The sequence below is a fragment of the Amborella trichopoda genome, chromosome 7 (genome assembly GCF_054954075.1).
Source record: "Amborella trichopoda isolate Santa Cruz 75 chromosome 7, AtrichopodaSantaCruz75HAP2 v2.0, whole genome shotgun sequence".
NCBI classification, from domain to species: Eukaryota; Viridiplantae; Streptophyta; class Magnoliopsida; order Amborellales; family Amborellaceae; genus Amborella; species Amborella trichopoda.
Window position 1 is genome coordinate 4,117,967 of NC_142342.1, and position 18,697 is coordinate 4,136,663.

Genomic DNA, 18,697 nt, shown 5'->3' on the forward strand with positions numbered 1-18,697 from the left:
AATTTGTAAAAAAAAATACAAAAAAAATACTATAAAATATCATATTTAAATCAAGTTGTCACTTACTCACTTGACCTAAATTGGATAGTTGGATTCAGGTAAATATATCATTTCTAAGCTGTATCGGAAGTATAGAACCCTCTCCCTTAAAATTTTATAGTTTGATATAAAAATAGATTTTGTAGCCACCCAAAAAGTTTTTACACCAAAAATTACGTCCTCAAATAAAGTTTGGACATGAACCTTAATTCTATTGTCTAAAGGAAATATATTTCGTGGGCATTATCGTAAATTCCCTTGCGACCGTGTCGAAGGGATAGAGACGGCTGGAAAGGTGCATCTGACCCCTTTTTTTTAGAAGAAATTAAATAAATGATAAATAATATCTCATATGCTGTGCACTCGCGGTTCCATTCATCTTCTCTTCAGGCAAAAGCTTAGGTTCCTTCGTCACTACTCAAACACCATCGACAAATTCACCTCCCATATAAATCCATTTCATTCACACTCGTCGATTGTCTTTGATTTCAAATATGAGGACGTCGTTGCCGGAAGACCTCCTAAACCCGCCAGAAAACTTTGCAGACTCACCGGAAACTAAATTTTCCGACTTACCGGAGAATTGTATATCACATATCCTGTCTCTAATGGGATTGCCTAAAGAGGTTTGCAGGATGGGTTTGGTGTCGAAAGTTTTTCTGTCTGCTTCGATTGCTGATACGGTGTGGGAGAGGTTGATGCCTCCTGATATTATTGATGGGGTTTTGAAAAGATCTGTTTCTGAAGTGGTTTTTGATTCGAAAAAGGAGTTGTTTTTGAAGCTGTGCTTCTCGCCCATTCTCATTGATGGTGGGAGGAAGGTGGGTGATTTCTCTCTCAATTTGGCCATTTTTTTTTGGTATCTTTCCTTTCTTCTTTGATGGATTTATTTGAGTGTGTTCCTCTCTGCTTTTTTTTTTTTTAATATGATCTGTCTCTTTCTTATTTAATCTGGATTGAATAAAACGACCTTTTTTTTACTGTTGATTGAACTAAAAGGCTTGAGTATCCTTTTAGGTTTTGAGCAGTGGTTTAAAAAACTTCTGATGAATGAAAAGACCTTTTTTTTTTTGCTGTTGATTGAACTAAAAGGTTTGAATATCCTTTTAGGTTTTGAGCAGTGGTTTAAAAAACGGACTGGTGCCTCGGATCGGGCACCTCAAAAACCTGGATTGGTGAATCGGCGGTCCGGGAATCCGCTTTCAAATTAAATCTTAAAAAAAATCTAAAAAAAGTATTTAAAAAAAATATTTAAAAAAATTACTAAAATTCAAATGTTGTTTTTTAAAAATCCAATAAAAAATAGGGTACTAAATTATTAGCTTTCACTTTTTTCATGGATATGCGAATATATAGATGTTCTTTCCACCATTAAATTTATATTACACAAGAAAAAAATCATAGAATTATCATGAATGAAGTGTATAAGCATACATGGATTATAATAAAGAATGGATTAAATCGATTAAAATATGGCCACCAAAATCTCGAATTGGTGGAAGCCCTAATCCACTAAAAAAAAGCCAAAGACCTAATTAATATTAATCTAAAATTATTACAACCTAACAAATTATAATTTTGTACACTAAAATTGAAATTGGTTGGTTTACATTTTATAACTATTTTACTATACAAATAATAACAAATCCAAAATATATTATTATATCATCTAATTTAAAATATATTATTGACAATTGTAAAAAAAAATAGTAAATTGCATAATTTATAATGCAAATAAATTAATAAATAAAATATAAGATTTGATTATTAATGATTAGAATGCATACCAATTTTTAAAAATCTACTTTTTTGGGTTTCAAAAATCAAAATTTTTAAGGTTTTTAGAATAAACAAAATTCAAATTCGTGCTTGAAAAGCATGATACTTGTTGCATTATTGTTTATTTATTTATTGACAATAAACACTTGTTGTATTACCTTTTGTTTTTTTTTTTGACAAGAAAAATAAGGAGACGGTGCTGCCCAGGTAACTTTTTTTATTGTCAAGGTAAATTTTATTTTTTTTTAAAGCTAACTTTTATTTTTTTTTCAAGGTAACTTTTATTTATTTTTTGTCATAACTTTTATTTTTTTTTGTCAAAATAACTTTTTTTTTGTCAAGATAAGGTTTTTTTTTTTGTCAATGTAACTTTTTTTTTTTGACAAAATTATATTTTTTTGTCAAGATAGTTTTTAATTTTGAGCAATGACACTATGAGACCCTCCCACACACATGGGAGTAGGACCTCAAAGGATCACCATTAAAAGGATCACCATTAAATTTTGACACAAATCTCTAGAAAAGTTAATGGTGATCTTTTGGGGTCCTACTCACATGGGTGTGGGAGGCTCTCATAGTATCATTACTCTTTTATTTTTTTGTCAAAGTAACTTTTTTTTTTTTTGTCAAAGTAAATTTTTTTTTTTTTGTCATAACTTTTATTTTTTTGTCAAAGTAACTTTTATTTTTTTTTGTCTTAACTTTTTTTTTTTTTTTGTCCATGTAATTTTCTTTTGATATTTTTTATTTTTTTTGACATAAAATACAAGTTAATGGTGATCCTTTGGGGTCCTACTCACATCGGTATGGAAGGGTCTCATAGTATCATTACTCTTTTATTTTTTTGTCAAAGTAACTTTTATTTTTATTTTTATTTTTTTTTTGTCAATGTAAATTGTTTTTGGACATAAAATAAAATTAGATGGTGGGTTGCTGCCCGGGGGTTCGAGCTAGGACCCCTTGAGAGAGGGGTAGTAGCGATAACCAAATAGACGATGCAACCGCAGTTGTATTATGTTAATAATAAAGATATATATTATATAAGATTGTCAAGCCTGCATAGTGCGTACATTAAAATCCCACATCAAAGATTTTGAAGACGATTGGCTTCCAAAAATAACACATTGGTAGCGTGAACTGTCGCCCGTGTGAAAAAGCAGTTGTGCTTGTGCATGCCCGTCGCATGTGTACAAAACTCGTGTGACGCAATTTGTACAGTGTACACGCCCGACTCGCTTATGACATCATAAACCGATTTGTGATTTCAGAATCGCCCGACTCGTACGGTTTATTTCTAAACACGGACGGTTTATTGTTTTTACCTAGAATCGACACGGAGTGACCGATTCTGACATGAACTTTTTTTCATGTATAATTTAAATGCTTAACCTGATATTAGTGATGATAATTTCACTCCATAACATAATTGAAAGAAACTGATCCGTTCCTTATGTTTTTTGAGTGATTGTCATGTTAGGTCCTTAAAATTTGTTTGAACATGTTCGAATGTCATATGCTCTTTAAATGATGTTTAGGTGGTTTCTAAAAGTTGGTTTTGATTAACCAATTTTGTTGGTCTAAATGCAGTTGATATTTTATTCAAATTCAGACTTTGTCTCTACTGATTTCTTTTCAAATAGTTCATTTATGAATAGAGATATCTTATTTAGTTGATACATTTTGCTGTTTACAATGTCTTTGTATCTCAATGGATCTTTTATGGTGTAGTGTTTCTCATTGGATGTATCAACTGGTAAGAAATGCTACATCATATCTGCAAGAGAAATGACAATTATATGGGGAGATGATGAGCGTTACTGGCACTGGAATTCTCTACCTGAATCAAGGTTTGTTCTGTCTTATTTTTAAGAATACTTCTGCACTAATTGAATCGGAAAGAAAAGTATTGTAGTTCTGAATGGGCAGACCAGGATTTGTGTAGCCGACCCCAACTAATTGGGAAAAGGCTATGATGATGATGAATTGCCCATAGGTGCTCAACCAATTTCATGTGAATTAATGATATATTCTCAATTTGCAATAATGGAAATTTAGGTTGACTTTTAATTCATCTCACAACTTGGGAAATTCACTTTGTTTGTGAAATATCACTCACAATTAGTTGTTCAGACCTTTTGTGTTATGCGAGCTACTTCGTTAAGGAAATGTTCAATATTGGATTACTTCATATTTTTGTTGCATATACACCAGTGTTAATAATAAAATATCCAAATGTTTCTTGAGAAAATCAAGATTCTAGAAATTTCCATATGTCCTTTGCTAGTTTATACTCTATTTAGGAACATTTTGAATGAGATATCTGATAGGTTTTGATGACTTCATGTTATTTTTGGTTATCCGAAGTTGGTTAAGCAATCATATATAAAGATGATGTCAGCTTTTTGTTGAAGATGTGTTTCAAAACAACTCAATTTCTTAAAAATGTTTTTGCTTGTCCATTTTTATAGGATGGACCTTTGGTCCACCATCTATTTCTTTGTGTTTTGCATGAGGTGGTTCTTTGGTTTTACCACCTTCTTACATGGCAACCTTGAACCCCCTCCTCCTTATTATCTTCTTGACACCTTATTTTATAAGTGGCAACCTTGAAACCCCTCCTTATTGTCTTCTTAACACCTTATTTTATAAGGTGCGATGTTTATTTCTCTCTAATAGAAGCTTACGGCTTCCTGTTACCAGGAAGCAAACACGCTCTCTCTCCTTAATAAAGGAACCTATTGAGTAACAGTGAAAGTTTGGAGAGACTTTTACTTTCTCATTATTTTGGCATCACAGAGAGACGAGGAATACAGTTTCTAGCACATAACTCACTTGATTTTCAGGTTACAGGTTTCTGTTTAAAGTATTATTTTATTTTATGGCGTGAGATATATTTGTGGTCCATACCCAATCAAAGTTAATTATACCTCTTGGAGGACTATTTCTGTAGTGAGAGAGATGTCATACCATACCCAATTGAAGATCATTTCTACCAATTGGAAGATGATCAATGTGAGAGTGAAGTCTATTTCCAATCGATGTATAATGATATAATACCGATTGGAAAGACCATCAGTATTCTTGAGATTGTGGTTATGTACGGGTCTCATGAGTGTGCAACTTAGAGACTTAGGAATTGTATTCCGATCTAGCTGTATCCTGCGAATATACTCGTCGGGCACTGTTTGCACCTCGGAATTTTACCGAGGTGAGGGCGTTTAACACGAAGAAAATGTGCTCCTCTCGTGCCTCCAGATCCCCTGATTTTGGTCCCAGTAATATTGGAGTTTATGTCCACCATAATGTATATAGTTAACTGCAGTGAGCCCCAAACAACCAACAATTTCGAAGTGTTAAAGTTGGTTACTTCTGGAAATGTCTATTGATAACGTGCAAAACTATAAGAACTAGGATTGTGTAATGCTAGATCAGTTTTGATGATGCACATCATTTAAGATGGTAGTAGAGGAATTTCTTAGAAAATTTGAAGGTGTGTAATATACAGACCAATGGTATTTTCTTGCTAGCCATGTATTTGTCGATTTTAGGGTTGATCCGGTCATGTGCAGAATTTCTGCAGGCTTCGGAAGAGGCAAAGACCTTAGGCTTTTGTGATTGATGAATATAGTTTGTTATGATCTCCAATGTCAGTGTAGTAGGGGGATCCATTGCTTGGTGGGTGGACTGAAGTGCCACCAGGTTTGTTTTCAAATTTTAAGGTTGTTTTGGGACCTATAGAAATAGTGGGGGTGACATTGTCGTATAAAAGGACCACCCCATCTCTGCCAATTACCATCGGCTAAGGGACAGTTGATTTAAATTCACATCCGGTGAGGTCCTGGTTTTTTTAATTTGTATTATGCACTTGAAATCTGAAGATATTTTGTTAAGTCCAAGATTTATGCCTCAATAGGCATGTTTCGTATGAGATTTATGATTACTCTTTGTTGTGGGTTACCTGGATAGATATACCAGTATCGAGGTTAAGAGCATTGGGATGCGGTCTGTAGAGCCCTAATATATTTGAAAGGAACTTTAGACCATGATCTACATAATGTGGGTGATCCGCTGTATTAAGATGTACATTGATGTTTTCTGGATTCTAATGAATCTATGACTATCAAATATATCTCCACTTGTGGTGGGGGTATTTTATGGATTCCAAGAGATAGCCTTGTATCTCCAAATGATTGAGAAAAATTGCCTTGGAACCCATAATAAAAAGGCTAAGTGGCTAAGGACTTGATGCCTGCAGTCTCATGCAGTGTCATTGTGAAGCTTTTGTATATCAAGCAAAAGGTTAGGGATTCATTTCGACAAATCCATCTATACTTGCTTGAGGCATAGATAGTTGAGACTTTTGCTTGAGATGGAGTCATAACAATACTCCATATCACTTCTACCCAGCACTTGGTAGAATACTAATGAAAGACCCTGCAAGGCACCAAGTCCGGAATATAGTTAGAGGGATGGGATTGAGTCTAAATGTATAATGCCACAGGGCAATGGGAACCTTACCTAAGATAAGGAGATCCCAAGTCCAAGGTTCAAAGGGAAAAACAAGTCGCTCGTGTGATGTCTGATGGATGTGCATATCATAAAATACTATATTATGAAAATATATAAAATGTATGCCCCATCCCTAGTTGTGTGGTACAATTTACTGAAATGAATGGAAATGTTAAGCTTTGCTCTTAACCAGCACTCTCCCCCTTTAATAAAAGAACCTGTTGAGTTATAAGGAAAGTTCAAAGAGCCTTTACTTTCTCATTATTTTGGCATCATAGGGAGATGAGGAAGATAGTTTCTAGCACAAAATTCACTTGATTTTCAGGTAACAAGTTTCTATTAAAATATTATTTCATTTTATGGTGTGAGATATATTTGTGTTCCATACCAATCGAAGTATATCGATTGGAAGACTGTTTGTAGTGAGAGAGATGCCATACCATACCCAATTGAAGATCATTTCTACCAAGTGGAAGATAATCAGTGTGAGAGGGAAGTCTATTTCTAATTGATGTTTAATGATATAACACCTATTGGAAATACATATCAGTATTCTTGAGATTGTGATTTTGTATGGGTGTCATGAGTTTGCAACTCAGGGACTCAAAAATTGTATTCCGATGTGACTGTATCTTTGGAGTGTACCTGCAAGGATCCGTTTGCGCCTCAGTATTTTATCAAGACGGGTGAGTTTAACACTTTGAAAAAAGCAAGCTCCTCTCGTGCCTCCAAATCCCTTGATTTTGGTCCCAGTAATATTGATTATGTCCACTGCGGTGAGACCCCCAACAACCAATAGATGATACATTGCAGTAGAAAACTTATAATGTTCCTTGACACATGAAATTATTTATGTAGCCTAACACGCGGCTTCATGGCAAGGAGGTTAAGTCTAAAAAGATGGGGTTCCACTGATGTAGGAGTTCTCCGTCATTGTGATGTCTAAACTCTAAAACATGATAACAGATGATGGCAAATACTAAACTGCTATTTCATGTGCACATTGACACGTAATAGCATAGATGCCTTTGCTATCATTGTCCCCTCCAACTAATTGTAATTAGGGCTGCCAATGGGACTGGCCGGCCCAAAAATTGCCATGACAAGCCTGGCATGGCCCGAAAATGTCGCAATGAGGCCCGTCCTAGCTTGTTAAGACTATATTGGGCTGGGCCGGCCCATTAAGAAGCCTCTCTCTCTGCTTTTTTTTCTTTTTATCTCACACCTCAAACTTTTCTTGGTAGTAAGCCAAAAAAAACAACACATGCTAAAATATTTTTTAGAGAGAGAAAGAGAGATTGGGTTTCTAGAAAAAGAGAGAATGGGTTTCTAGAGAGAGAATGAGATATTGGGTTTTAGAGAGAGAATGAGATATTGGGTTTGTAGAGAGAGCATGAGTTTTTAGAGAGAGAGATTGGGTTTCTAGAGAGAGAGAGATATTGGGTTTTTACAGAGATAAAGAGAGACTACATTTTTAGAGAGAGTGAGACAATGGGTTCTTAGAGACAGCAAGAGAGATTGGGTTTCTATAGAGAGAGAGAAAATGTGTTTCTAGAGAGAGTAAGTTTTTAGAGAGAGAACGAGATTGGGTTTCTAGTGAGATATGGGTTTTTAGAGATAGAAAGAGGATTGGGTTTTTAGAGAGAGAAAGAGAGAGTATGAGTTTTTAGATAGAGAGATTGTGTTTTTAGAAAGAGAATAGGTTTTTAAATAGAGAAAGAGATTGGGTTTCTAGAGAGAGAGACAAATTGGGTTTTTAGAGAGAGAATGGATTTTAAATGTTCTAAAATATATTTTAACATCTATTTATTTATTTATTTATTTATTTTGGCTTACTACAAAAAACGTTTGAAGAGTGAAGATTTATAAAATAAATAAATAAATAAGTGGGCCGGGCCAGGCTTTTACTTTGACTGGGACACAATATGCTTTGGGCTTGTTGGGCCAGCCCAGACCGTTGGGGACATTTTTGGGCTTTTCCATTGGCCCGGCCAGTCAAAGAGTGCTTTGGTTAGTGACCCGGCCCTGTCTGGACCATTAACAGCTGTAATTGTAATGCATTTCAGTCTTGTACTGACAGTTTGTAGGCATGTTAGTGGACAAGGTCTTAGTGCTGCATGCACTTGTTAAAAATATAAAGGAATGAACCCTTTAGAACATAGCATGTTTAGGCCTGAGCCAATGCCCATCAAGTTTTTGAGTCCCCAGGAAAAGGAAAAAGAGTTTTATAAGATATGTATTAACTTTAATGTAAAATCAATGTGAATCCTATGCCGTCCCTCCTATGAATCTAATTTACGGCAAAATCATGTCCTTGAATATGGAATTTGGTTTAGTCCTCATTTGTAGGATTATCAACTATTAAGTTACTTCAGAACATTTGTTCTTTGGGAAACCTCTACATGTGGCTCCACCTGCATGTAGAACATATGTGACTGCTAGTCCTAGCCGTCAGATCTAAATGGATGGCTTGAATAGCTTTAGTTGTAATGTCACACCTAACACAATTTTATTTTTATTTAACTTCATACAAATCATCTTGACATGGAATTTGGAGCATGGCAACTCCTAACAGGGGCATGCCTAACAAATAAAGATAAATATCTTTGGTGCAATAAAATGACCAAACTACCCCTGCAATAAGGGTGAAAGCCGCTCTTACTTCCCATCTTTAGGGATGTAATAAATGTAGATTTTCTTTTCTGAACTTGAGTTGTACAATGTAACTCCGCCATTAGCAGTCCCATGACTGGATGTGAAAGGAGGAGGATTATGGTACTTTGGCAGCCAATGAAGAACTTTTGTCAAATCCCTATCATGAATAAATGATCCCAAAATGTTGGGATAAGATAATGACTATGATGCTGTTCAAATAGAAGGATGTGATTTAAAACCATTATCTGAATATAACATGATACATGTATGAGATCACCCACATCATATGAATGAACATGCTATTTCATTGTGCTTTGTTCAACTTTCAAGACAAGATAAAAACTGTGAAGGTTCCTTAACTTGCCTTTGGTGTATGCATTGGTGGATCCTTGTTAATCAATCTATTATTAGTCTTAATTGGTATTTCTGACCAACTTAATCAGGATTAAGGAGTTTCTGAGCCAACTACAAACATCTTTGATTTTGTGTCTGATTGATGCTATTGCTCAATTGAAGTCCACTCTTGTGTGTGTTTACTTCAGGCCTGTTTTCAAATTGCTTCTATTTAAATTTCAGCCCAAACTCAACCTATAGCAGCTAATAAGGCAAACCTTTTTCTATGGCTTTTGACTGTGGTTAGCAAGTCTGGCTTGTGTTCTGGCCATCATTAAGCTCAACAACTCCCACCTACTTTCATAATGCTCTTTCTCCAAATTTGACATGTGGCTGTCCTTGAACCACTCCTGCTTGCCTGACTGTTTTAATAGTCTGAACCGTAAGTTTTGAGTCTATAAAAACCATATTTTCGGATTGGAAAATAATCAATTTGAAACTCAAAAATAGAGCACACTCTCTCTGTTGTGTTTTTGAGTAGTTATTGTAATTCTGAAATTTCTCTCTATTCTTGCAAATGTTTTCACCAAACTTGTTACACCATGTTTGAGATTGTGAGCTTGTCCTAACACAGTCAAAAGGGAAATTCTGTTTCGACTCTGCGTTTCACAGAAGTTTCTTAGATGTGCAATTCTATTTCACTTGGCTTTGTTGTATAATGGAGGTATGCTTATCTGGACTCGGTAGCTTGTTAGAATTTCTAACTCAAGTGCAATTAATACATTGAAAACAATGAGAACATCTCTTGCCTCGGGATCCACGGAAGAACACCGGTTCCTTTTCGAAATGTTTGAATTCAAAATCCCTGTTCACTGTTTTGGTTTTCCATACCTACTTGAGTTCAGAGATCCAGTGAAGACTGTATTGGAGTAGCCTTTATGAGTGATGTTGATGCTTGGTGATTTTTACTCAGTTGCAAAGCCATTTCTTAATGTGGTCAAGACAAAACTCAATTCTTCAAGCCATAAGGCAGATCTCCAGAAGAGCAAGGAACACGATTCCTGAGGATTTGCAATGGACACAAATTAAAATTTGAGATAAAAATCCATCTGTTCTCTTTGGCCATGGTTTACTGAAATCACTCAGTTTTTTGCCACAGTTAGCCATCTTGTGTTTGGCTGCACTTTAACTGGGATATCAGTCTCTGTCACCAGCAAAATGAGTTCCATTGCTTTCACCTCGAATTCCAAGTATTTCGAACTTTGGCTTCACTTAAGCAGCAGCGCCCTTTTTCTGGGCACAGTTAGCCTGTAACAGCCATTTTTGGCCTCACATGAGTTTGTTTCAGGCAGATTGATACCCAAACGTATATAATTAAAGCTTTAGAGGACATTAAAACCAACATCTATATGCATACCTATTCAATGTACATACTTATTTAATATATATGTATCAGTTCAGGCCAGCAACTTGTCCTTTGCCCTCTTTAGCTATTTAGGTAATTCCTTATGCAGAAACAAGTGAACTAGAAGCTTACCTGATCTTTACGAGGTGATCATAAGAACTTAATTATAGGATTCCTTTTAGTTTTGCATTGGTCTTATAGGTCATGAAGGCTTGTAAGCTACCTTCTATGTATCTATCTAAACTTTCCCTCCATTATGCTTGAATTGCTTAATCCATGGTACTATTTTACAATGTATCTAGGCTCATGAGCTCATCTAAACTGTTTTCCAACCGTTCGCAAGTTTCCTCACTTACTAGTCAGTGGTACCTTTTTTTGGCTTTTGTTATGGGATTTTCAATAATTGTCTTGTTGCTTCTATAATGGAAAAAAAAAGATAACAATGCACTATTTTACAATGTATATAGGCTCATGAGTTCTTCTCAAGTGTTTTCCTACTTGTTGCAAGTTTCCTCGCTTAGTGGTTAATGGTACTCATTTTTTTTTATTCTTTGGTAATGGCATTTTCAATACTTAGTCTTGTTATTTCTATAAAGAAACAAGGAGTGACCATGTGATCGCTTTTCTTTATTTGGTATCTGTGTTATTTCTTTTTGTCATTTTTTGTAACAAGCTTGATTGTTTAGATCACAACTGATCAGCATGAACACCACCTTAGTTATTGTGATAGTTTTGGATGTGACCATTTGATTCGTATTCTAGATTAGTATCATTGTTCTTGTCATTGTTGATGTGGCATTCGGTACACGATACCTGCTTTTGCTTTCTCATCCCAGAAGTGATCATCAAGGCCATCTTTCACACCAAGACTGCACCAAAATGTTCCAGGAGTCACTTGATGATTTGGATTTTATCATATGGCCATGAGTCATAAGCCAACGCCCCTTTTCTCTATGCAGGTTCTCTGAAGTGGCGACACTCAGCTCAGTTTGTTGGCTTGAGATCAATGCTGAACTCAACGCCTCTATGCTATCTCCCAAGACCCAATATGTTGCTGTCTTTGTCATGAAATACACTGAGCACCCATATGGTCTAGGATACCCATTAGCCAAACTCTCACTATGCATGGCCAACCAAGCAAGCCCTTCTACAAAGATGGCATCCCTACTACCCTTAGATAGGAGGGTAAGGCGTTTTTGGAGGAGCCCTCTTCGAGCTTGGAACCTAGGGCCTGTGTTACCTCCAGAACAGCTGGAGACCATACAACTTCCTCGATCCCAAGAACCTGGGGTTGTGCCAAATCCTCGGCCTGAGGGCAATGGGTGGATGGAATTGGAGGTTGGAGAGTTCTTTGTAGATGAAGATAGTGGAAATGTGCAATTCAGTTTGTTGGAGATTGAGGGGGGACATTGGAAGAGTGGGATCATCATCGAAGGGCTCGAAATTCGCCCCAAGGGTTGTTAAGTCGAGTTTGGGGGCTCATTGGCAAGGGGTGTTTTCGAAAATGGACATGATGTAAATATCTTCAATGAGTAGTATTTTGGAAGTTGTGGTGTATAAAGGAACTGTGTTTTCTTCTCAATTTTTAAGATACAGATCATTCATGTTCAAGAGTTGGCTTTTCTCGACTTTTATGGTGCACATTGAGACCTCTTGCATGTTGAATGCTTTAGCTTTACCGCAGGCTGCTATTGTATCCATTCATGTTCACCACTTTTGAACCCTCGGACAATGGAGGTGAAGCCCAATGCTGCAAGTATGCACTTCGGGCTTGGTTATGGACCTGTTCAGTTGCGCCACCATTAAGCGCTTCTTCAAAAGCAACTTCCAAGATATTCTTCCTTGAAAATGAGTCATCTCCAATGATTTCTAATGTTTAACATCCAAATTGAAGGGGGTTCTTCAAAAGCAACTTCCAAGATATTCTTCCTTGAAAATGAGGCCTATCCAATGATTTCTAATGTTTAACATCCGAATTGAAGGGAAAATTTCCTGCGTTTCTGTCTTTACCTTATTTTAGGTGAAAATATAGGCTGAAAATGAATATTTTTTTCCTTTAATGATCTCTACCCTGCAAAGGGCGTGTCCTCTCTCTTTGGTGAAACCTCAATCATCTATCTCTCTTTGCAATTTTCAAGAATTGTTTTTAGAGAGCCAAACATCAGTGATTTCATAATACACCCATTTGTTAGTCCCCCTACAGAGCACTTCGATGGTTTGGGCTTCGGCTTTGGCTTTGGTTTGTTCATCTGCCCTTAAGCCGTTAGACTTAGGCCTTGAATTTCTATTGCTATTAAGCCCGCATAGGCATCTACAACACTATCTAGTAAATAATTAGAAACCTTTTGGTCCTAACCGGGTCAAACACAAGATATTACAGCTACATTTGAGTTTTGAAGCCATTTTCCAAAACTTCGATTTTTATTTAAATTTAGGGAAGTTAACATAAAAATGTTAGCTTTATTTTTTAAATGTAAAAATAGTTAAATATATATCACATTTTATAAGTATATTTAAAAGTATTAGAAAAAAAATTGAAAATAAATAAACTTTTGAATTATCCTTTTAAGATATTTTATATGCGTGTAATGTTGAGAAATATGAACATATCAAATTTAAGCTTAGTCTAAGTTATAGAAAAAAGAGATATTTAAAAAACAATTTGTTGAGAAGTATGAACATATCAAATTTAAGCTTAATCTAAATTATAGAAAAAAGTGATATTTAAAATACAATTTATTGTCTTAGTGGGACTTGAATGCAAAAATATAAGCAATGGACTGTTTTTAAAGTTTGAAAATAAAATAGGATTTTATGTAAATTTTCTTAAATATGTTATAAATAGGAGTTCTTTAAAAGATCTAAATAGAGTTTTGCTATGATTCGTCCTAAGTGTTTTAGAATCCGAACAAGGTGGCTAGATCGACAACTAATTGGATTGATCTAGATTCCCAATTTGGGTCAAATTAGATAGATTTTCCATTCTGGGAATCTCTGGGAATCTGTCCAATATATTAAATAACAGTTTTGAATTCAAAATTTTGAAAAGTTAAAAATAATAAAAAATAAAATGGGTGATAACATAACAATTTACCTAATACGATCGTCCATTTATCTGATAAATTTGTCCAATCCTCTAACAGACAATCGCCTCTAGATCAATCAAATTCCCGATTCCCAATTACTAATCCAAATTTGATCAGTGTTGTTTTAGTAACCCACTGAACCAACTACACTAACCGTCCTTAGCTAGAGCTACCTCTGTGATGACCACTATCGTGAAGGACATGCCACCTTGTATAATAGAACCAACGATTTTGATGCCTCATATTTTCAGACATCTGTTGGATCATCTATTGGAGTCAGTACGGAAGAGTAAACCATGGCAAAAAAAGTGTAATTTTATTTATTTTAGAAAATTTATAAAATACTTATAAAAGACGAGCTATTTACCACACCCTTTAACATTTTACCCATTGTGCAAGTATTCCAACTCATTCTCATGAACCTTTTTTATGGGTATTTTGCAATAAAATCAGAAGATGTATCTTTTTTTATGGGTATTTTGCAATAAAATCAAAAGATATGGATAGAATAGTAAATAGTTCATCTCATATGAGTATTTGGATAAATTTCCCCTTATTTTTATAGGGAAAGGACCTGAGAAACATGGTTTAAGACTCTGGTGTGATTACCGTCAAAGAGCATGAGAACAATAGGTTTAATGCAAATTTTTCTCTTTTATATATATATATATATATATATATATATATATATATATATATATATATATATATATATAAATGGTGAGATTAGCCCACTAACTCATATGAACATATGAGTTCATATGAGCTCAATTGCTTAGATTGAATCTGAATCGATCTGATCGTCACGACCTTATTTTATATTTGAATTTTAATCATTTTTATACAAATCCAAATCACTTGAAATTTTAGGCGTATATTCTTCAAAAATAGGATAATCTAATAAAAATATCAAAAAAATAATTTACTAGAAATAAATTGACCAAAATACCCCTGAAAAGCTTCGGGAGGTATTTTGATCAATTTATTTATTACAAATTATTTTTTAAATATTTTTATTAGATGCGCCTTGATGAGAAAAATAGATGCTTAAAATTACAAATTATTTGAATTTATATAAAATAAATTAAAATTCAAACACGAAATGAGGTCGTAACCGCCAGATTAACCCAGATTCAATCTGGGCTGTTGGGTTTATATATATATATATATATATATATATAGAGAGAGAGAGAGAAATCTTAAGTTAGGCAGGTGTCAATACATGCATAACCCATATAATAGAACTTTAATTTAAAGGTGGCTAAGGCCATGCTTGGATGCATGTGCAAGCGCCACATAATGCATTCTCCTATGTGCACAAGATATAAAACCTTTTTTTAACTAACAGGGTTTGGCTATGCAAATACTTATCTGAAGGTCATACTCTCATTTCAACTATAAGCTCTTATATTTTTTCTCACTACTTCTAGCTATATTTTTTTGGACATACTCCTCTTATCGTTTTTTAGCTTTCCACTTAAAGTAACTCACATGCTCACAGCTACTAACAAATATTGTATTAGATTTAGTCACACATGACTAGCCCACCTAAGTCTATTCTCTCTCATACGATTTTGAAGTTAATATTATATCTATCCTCATTACTCAGTATACTCTCTTAACAAATGTTATATTAGGTCTTTGTCACACATGACCAGCCCACCTAAGTCTATTCTCTCTCATACTATTTGGAATTTAAAATTAGACCCGTCCTCATTACTCAGTACACTCTAGAAATGGGGAGAGCATTGGATGTTCCTACAAGAGAAAAATGTACACACTTGTGTGACCAAAAGATTGAGAACCAACAATTAATAGCAAACGATCCATTCGATGGATGATGAGATCTAAATTTTTTAATGATTTTAAATTGGTTTTTAGATTGTTCATTTAATTAAGGGTGTGGTTTGTATAGAGCCGATGTTCTAAACAATCAAATTAGAGCCCACCTTCAAATAGTGTTGAGAAATATGGTTTCAATACTAGAAATCTTTGACTCACCTTAAAATATATCTTCACCTTTAATTATAAAATTTAAAGCTTCAAAAATAGTGTAGATCGAACAGATCCATGAAAACTTGAATAACTTAAAAATTGATGGTCCAAAAATACGTTACCAGATGCACCATTTTCAAAACTTGAAATTCATTTTTTTCTTAAGTCCATGTATCTTGATATCGAGATGATCAATTTGAAGATATTTGATAATCAACACAACTAGTAAAAATTTTGAGGTAGGCTCTAATTTGATTGTTTAGAGCCTAGGCTCTATATAAACGTTTCCCTTTAATGAATCATATTGTTGAGATGTATACAAAAATAGTCTCCTAAGTAGGTGTTTTGCCTAAAAGATCAAGTGCATATTTTGATCCCACCGGAGCATGCTGTTTGGGCCCTAGGGCAAAGCAAGGGCATTCTCTTGAAAATTTCAGTAGTTTAAGACTATCATGCATAAAAGAAGGAAAAAGTTTATATAAGGGTGACACCCTAAATAATCAAATTAAGACAGCTCAAAAATTCACTAGAAGAGGTTGTTTCGATGTCAAAAATCTTCAAATTGCTCAACCTCAAAATGCATGGACATGAAAAGAATAAGAGATTTCAAGTCTTGAAAATAGTGCATTTTGTAATGTATTTTCGGACAATTAATATTCAAGATTTTCAAGTGTTCATAGATCTGCTTGATCTACAGTATTTTTGAAGTTTTAAATCTCATAATTACATATAAAAATAAATTTTCAGGTCATCACAAAGATTTACAATATTGAAACAACATCTTTCAACACTATTTGAAGGTGCACCTTACTTTGATTGTTTAGGGCCTCGGCCTTATACAAACCAAACCCATAAAGGAAAATTTTTTTGTTTTGAATATTTTGTAAGAAAATCTTATATCCAACCAAATGACAAGAGCCCCTTCTAGTCATCAAATACACACTAGACGCAAAAAAATGTGAATTCAAACTTCAAGTATGCTTAGCATCCTTTTAAATTTTTTTGGGTGTTGTTTCTATAAGGTTGCAATCTTAAACAATCCAATTACGGCATACCTGCAAAATTTATCATAACATATAATTTTGGTGTAAATTTTTTTTAGGATTATCTGAAAATTTATTTTTATATTTAATTATAAAATTTTAAACTCCAAAAATAATTAAAATCAAGTACATCTATAAATATATGAAACTCTTGAAAATGGACGATCTAGATAATATGTTGCAAGATGCACTATTTTTGGGACTCAAAATCTTTTTTTTTTTTTTTCATATTCATACATCTTGATGTCAAGATGATCAATTAGAAGGTTTTTTAACATTAAAACAACCTTTTGTTCTGGAATTTTTAGGTTCATTTGTAATTCTACATATTAAGGTTGCAACCTTATATAAACTTTTTCCTTTTTTTTTTCTCAATCTTCTTGATTTTGAAGAGTCAATTCAATTGAAAAATGGGCCTCAATTGTTCAATTACTGATCCAGTCAAACATGACTGTAATCAAATAAACTTGTGTGTCACGTGAAATGTTAGAAAGTGTGAATGTAATCTTCACGTATCACATCCTTGTTTTGTGTTTTGCTTTCCTTGGTGATGAAGGGTTTGGGATCGTGATGAAGGATCTAGGTCATGGTGGTAGTATTATTTGAGCCCCAACTAAAGTCTAGACTTTTATTATCACTTAATGCATTCAAAGGCCACTAACGGTTTCAAAAAATGAATAAGGGCTCGTCATCCCTACTAAACTACCCAAAAAAAAAAAAAAAGTTTAGTAGATACACTTACCCAAAAGAAAAAACAATTTAGTAGATTAAACTTGAGAGTTCAATAATTGACCTAGTTAAACATAGTTTTGGTCTATGCTCATAAATAATACGCACACCAACCAACACAAACCTACCGCTCTCTCTATCTCTCTCATGTGCACCTCAATATATAGGCCAATTTAGGACCAACAATGTTTGCACTTGTTTATGTAAAGGATTGTTTAGAACCTCGTCATTTATATAAACTTTTTCTTAATTTAAATAAGATTAGTTTTAAAGACTTGACTGAATAAAGGGAATTTATATTTATTATTCTATGACAAAGAATATAATATAACTTTCACCATATTAACTTTCTCATAAAATTCTAATAAATACCCGATAAAAAAGACTGCTGATAATATTTCAATAAAATTTGTCGACGTTAATGTCACGATAATGATAATTGTCACCAAGCTCAAAGAAAACTGTAAATTAGTGCCACCAAACTATACTAATCCATTTTTGCTAGGCTAAGTCTAGTGCACTGTGTGTGGTTACACCACAGGCGCATCTAGGAGGTCAAGGGCGCACATCCTTTTATAGTATCAAGTATCATTTAAAGAAGAAAAAGCACTGGAAGAAAGTTCAGTCCTGAGAGCAATAGTGGATGAGAATGGTTCAGTCCCGAAGTGGCTAAACTCTAGGAAGTCTGTTGGCTCGAGATCTGCGGTCAATTCAATGCCTCTATTCTTTCTCATGAGACCCGATATATCGTTGTCTTGGTCCTGAAGTGCACTAAAAACCATTATGGGCTTGGCAACACGCTAGCCAGGCTCTCACTAAGCACCACCAACCAACCAAGCCCCTCTGTAAAGATGGGGTCCTTGCTACCAATGGAGCATATTCATCGGGCAGAGGCTTAGGAGCAAAAGGTGCCTCCCGATGTTGTTCCTAGTCCATGGATTAGGGACAATTGGTAGATGGAGTTAGAGGTGGGTGAATTCTTTGTTGGGGGTGAAGGTACAGAGGATGTGAGTTTCAGCTTGTTGGATTCAACTAGCAATTGGAAGAGTGGGATCATCATCCATGGTGTCGAGGTACGCCCAAGGTCTTGACACTCACCAGTGAAACATGTATATCTTAGATAA

The 18,697-nt window shown here is 34.6% G+C and overlaps 1 protein-coding gene and 1 pseudogene across 1 annotated transcript; both read left to right on the top strand.

The window, feature by feature from the left end:
- Nucleotides 1-360: 360 nt before the first annotated feature.
- Nucleotides 361-12,331, top strand: LOC18447232 (F-box protein PP2-B11). Its single transcript, XM_011629840.3, has 3 exons — nucleotides 361-860; nucleotides 3,547-3,665; nucleotides 11,680-12,331. Exons 1-3 carry the CDS (start codon nucleotides 534-536, stop codon nucleotides 12,182-12,184), a joined length of 951 nt encoding a protein of 316 aa, XP_011628142.1. The 5' UTR covers nucleotides 361-533; the 3' UTR covers nucleotides 12,185-12,331.
- Nucleotides 12,332-12,451: 120 nt separating this feature from the next.
- LOC148781194 (F-box protein At2g02240-like) lies at nucleotides 12,452-18,697 on the top strand (annotated as a pseudogene).

Excerpts from the sequence above, each read along its gene's own strand:
- LOC18447232 (XM_011629840.3), top strand. The coding sequence starts at position 534 with ATGAGGACGTCGTTGCCGGAAGACCTCCTAAACCCGCCAGAAAACTTT. Across the intron at positions 861-3,546 it reads TCATTGATGGTGGGAGGAAG|TGTTTCTCATTGGATGTATC; the intron begins GTGGGTGATTTC and ends TTTATGGTGTAG. Across the intron at positions 3,666-11,679 it reads AATTCTCTACCTGAATCAAG|GTTCTCTGAAGTGGCGACAC; the intron begins GTTTGTTCTGTC and ends TTCTCTATGCAG.